The 4,211-nt window shown below is 42.0% G+C and overlaps 1 protein-coding gene across 5 annotated transcripts in view; it reads left to right on the plus strand.

The window, feature by feature from the left end:
• kctd17 (potassium channel tetramerization domain containing 17) overlaps positions 1–4,211 on the plus strand; it is a 36,670-nt gene that overhangs the window by 25,849 nt on the left and 6,610 nt on the right. For all 5 annotated transcript variants that reach the window (XM_014028424.1, XM_014028419.1, XM_014028444.1 and 2 more), the window contains exon 5: positions 3,195–3,320. In XM_014028424.1, the coding sequence (XP_013883878.1) occupies positions 3,195–3,320 (126 nt within the window). The remainder of the gene's footprint in view (positions 1–3,194; positions 3,321–4,211) is intronic.

The raw sequence follows: 4,211 nt of genomic DNA on the forward strand, positions 1-4,211 counted from the left end.
TTATACAGGTAAACTACTTTTATTCCTGATTTAAATTAGTGATCTTGTGAGCTGCTGCAGCTGTATGGTTTTTTTTTCTGTCAGGCTGTCGCGGAGCGCTCCACCTCCTCTGTCCAGCGCTTCTGTTGTGTGAGGCGGACAGCTCAGCTATCTGCATTGCTGTGGTCACTCTCCATGTAGCATCAATTATGCTAATACTAGCTGTCATGTTCTCTCGTCCTGGCCACACCTCCGCTCTCTAACCCCCCCTTCCCCTACCTACTTTGATGCATTTTTCAAATTTCGCCTTGGGGCGGAGTTATCTTTTCACAGGGGGGTAAGATACACTTTAAATAAAAGTTTAATCTGACTAACTTATGTTTACTAGTCAACACGACTGGCCCCCTTACTTTCATACATTTTATTCTGTGTCACATATTTATTTTAAATATATTTTTAAAAAAAGTGTAACTCATGTATTTTTTTTGCATTCGTGAAGTTTGTACAGGTCATTTTCAAAAGCTGCTGACAGATATTAAGAGCACAGTAGAAATTTCTGATGTGGTTTCAGTTGTGTTTCAGGGCATTTTGAGTGGCGATAAGCTTTCCAGCAGTTTCATTAGTTTCCCCCTTTAATTAAAAAAATCACAATGAGTGTCAAACTAAAGTTCTCTGTATCATCCAGCAATAAGCTGTTTGATCAGGAACCTCAGCTGCAGGACAATAAACTTTCAAAAATAAAAAGAGCTGGAACTCAAATWATTTTTTCCAGCCTTTTTCTTTCTGCAAACAGACCTCCTTAGTTTAACTGTGTTTCACGTTGGTGTCAGGGACACTTACACCTCTTATAATGAAAGTTATAAGGAAATGATRTATCAGGGGTTCTTAACTTATTAGGGAAAATACCTCCTTTGTGCAAAAGTGAACCACACAKAATAAGTGAACGTAACTCAGTGAATTCGATTTGATCAAGCAACAAACAAGATCATTTATTGACATAAATCAAACAAATTATGAGTGGACAACTTTATTGTGAGCAATWAATTTTTCCAATAAAAGTTCAAGGATTAACAATAATTGAAAATGTGTCTGAGCTTAATTAATTATTAATACGACAACGTTAGAAACAGCAAAACATCAGGCTTTAGATGTTAAATAAATCAGAACATTTGCAGGTACTTAAACTTAGGTTTGTCAGGGCAGATAAGTCAAGGAATAGGAGGAAGGTAAGATTAGTTATTTCTAACGTTATCTTAAAGAAATGTGGGGTAACAGAAAGGCAAGGCGTCTCTCAGCCAGACAGCAATCCTAACAGCCAGCTTTACCTTTGACGATGAGGTCAGTCACCTSTCCAGGTATTCAGGGAGGTACCCCCAGTCAGTAAGACAATCCATCAGGTTCGCTCACTCAGCTCCACGTCAAGCCGTAGGAAAAGAGATGAAGCACTTCTGGTTCCCGGTGTCAAAATAAAACTCTTCCGGCAGGAAGGTTCAAAACAAATTACTTGTGGAGCTTTAAAAGCTCGTGTTTTGGAATGCGACTGGTGTTATCGTGTTCCGGCTGTAAGATCTACCCTMTAGCTTATGGGTTGGATCCTGCAGCCAAGCGCTGCATTCCCCATAAGGAGAAAASAGCTGTCTTCTGAGTTAGGATATGGAAGTGTGTCTGAGACGAACCAGTTGTTGGTTACCAAAGAAGAGTAGTTTACTAAGGGTCCGCCCTTTTTTTAAGTTAGGAAAAAAAGGTTAGAAATTGTTAGTTCAGACTACCGTCACCATGTAGAACCAAACACAGGTTGCCTCATGGAAAAAAATGTTGGGCAAACTATTGATTCTACACCCACAAAGCAAACTTTGTCTAGCCCAGTACTGGCCCACAGAATTCTCACAACATTCGACCAGATACCACAAAGAATGAAGACCCTTTGGTGGACCAGATGTGGTCCATGAGGGGGCTTAAGCCATAAGAACCAACCCACAACTGGGCCAGTTYTGGCATGCCATCTTAGAAACAGTGCCATCKTTGCAGACCTGGCCCATATCTGGTTGACAAACCACCTGTTGTGCCAAGCAGTGCCAGCTTGACTCCAGATTTGGCCAACACCTGTTCGTTATCATGGATATTTRCCAATTTAGAAAGTTTTCACATCATTTTTATAAATTACGGTACATATGTTGTTATTTATCAAAACAAGTTAAACAACAGAGAAGCGCATATTAAAAAAAAAAATGGAAAGAGAAAATCAGGACACCAAGCAGTGAGAATGATGGCGCTGTGGTGCAGTTCTCATTATGGTCATTCACATTTTTTATTTAATTCTAAAATATATTTCACACAAGACAAACACAAAGTGGTGCTTTTTAAACAGGATTCATTTTCTTAGATAACGACCAAGAAAACAGAAATAAGAAAAGAGACAAAAGCACTCACCCCTGTTGAAATGGTCCTTTCCAGAGGGAGGTGCAAAAGGGGACAAATTATGGTAGTTGAGATCTTGAGCTCAGATAAGGACTGGAACAATAAACCATTTCTAAATTATTACTCCTGTGTGTTCGGAGCACCTCCATGCCGCTCATCCAGTCACACCAGTCGTGTGACTGGATCAGATGGAGGCAGAACTGCTGGTGTGGATATAAGTCTGACAGTGTTGTCCAGAGTTTTCTGTAGCACTCACTGAGGAGCGGCCTTCAGAAATGACTTACCCACTGAATCTGTACAAATCAAAGTGAGTGGGAGGTGCATCTGTGACACGACTTCTGACTAGTCATAAACAAGTGTCTTTACTGATTTGTTGAAGTTGGAGTGTTTTAGACCAAACTCCATCTGTGGTAACATCATTAGAGGTCCAGAGTTCACCAGAATGTACTGCCTTATTTATACACAGATATAAATAACCCAACTAAATGCAAACTGTAGAGTAAAAATCTCTCTCAGGTCTTTCTCCCTCCTGCATGCTGCACAGCTACAGGCAGAACTCTATGATGCTACACGAGCTCGCTGCTCATTATTTTCCCTCCCTTCACCCCCCCAAAACCTAACCTTGCATGAGCACAACAGCCGTGTCTTGCTTTTGTTCTGATTCTCTGCACTTTTAGCACGTTTTTTTTTCTGCGTCTTGTTTTCTCTGCTGTAAAACTTATTTCCCCCCTGACGACTCCTCTGTCTCTCCCTGGTCTCTGGGCGTCTTTCTGGACCTGCGTCTCGCTCCTGTCCAGATGGTGAACATCGGCTCGTCGTACAGCTACGGAACCGAGGACCAGGCCGAGTTTCTGTGCGTCGTGTCCAAGGAGCTGCACACACCCGGATCTGGCCTGAGTACAGAACAGAGCCACAAAACCAAGGTGAAATACTACACAAACACACACACTAACACACACACGCGCACGTCTTTGAGAACACACAAGCCCCTTTCACAAGTCAAATCCGCGCAATCGCCGCACAGACCAGTCTGGCTTTAATCCTCCCCGAGTCATTCATAAGACCACAGGTGAAGGRGGGCAGGTCCCGCTCACATGTACGTGTTCAGAAATGAACCGGCAGTTTGATTCCAAAAGAGGTGTGGAGCAGAACTCAGCTGAGCTGAACTGGACCGCAACGTACTTATTGTGGGACAGACGCCTGCCACCTCGTATCAAACAAAACAACTGATTTAGCTCACTTTAGTGATTCTGTGGTGGTTAAATTTTTTAAAATAATTATACAAAGTTTCTGTTTCATGTCATTTTTAATTTTCCCTCCGTAAAATCTGTAGATTAATCCTCCGCCGCTCACTGGCTGCTGRGTTGTGTCAAAAAAAAGAAAAGACGAACAAAATCAGCTCATTATAGCGAATCTGTAGCTCAAAACTTTATAAACTAACCAGCTACAAATTTGCTGTTCTGTGTCGTTTTTAATATTCCCTCAGTAATAAATCTTCAGCTGCACTGATGTCTTTCTATCTAACACACACACACACACACACACACACACACACACACATACACACACAGAGCTTAAAGCCCGTTTCATAAGACGGCTCAGTCCGGGTCTGATGCGTGTTCAGTCCTCCAACGAGCATTCAGAAAAAACACGAAGGCGGTCTGATCCGTGAGCAGAGGTAGTATCAGATCCGGACCTGAGCCGGGCAGACCCACCTGTGAAAGCAACCCGCGGATAGGGCTGCACCAATTAATTGATTAATCGACAATGAATCGATTATTAAAATAATCGATGACTCATTTAATAATCGATTC

This window comes from Austrofundulus limnaeus, unplaced genomic scaffold, assembly GCF_001266775.1.
Source record: "Austrofundulus limnaeus strain Quisiro unplaced genomic scaffold, Austrofundulus_limnaeus-1.0 Scaffold5, whole genome shotgun sequence".
NCBI lineage: Eukaryota > Metazoa > Chordata > Actinopteri > Cyprinodontiformes > Rivulidae > Austrofundulus > Austrofundulus limnaeus.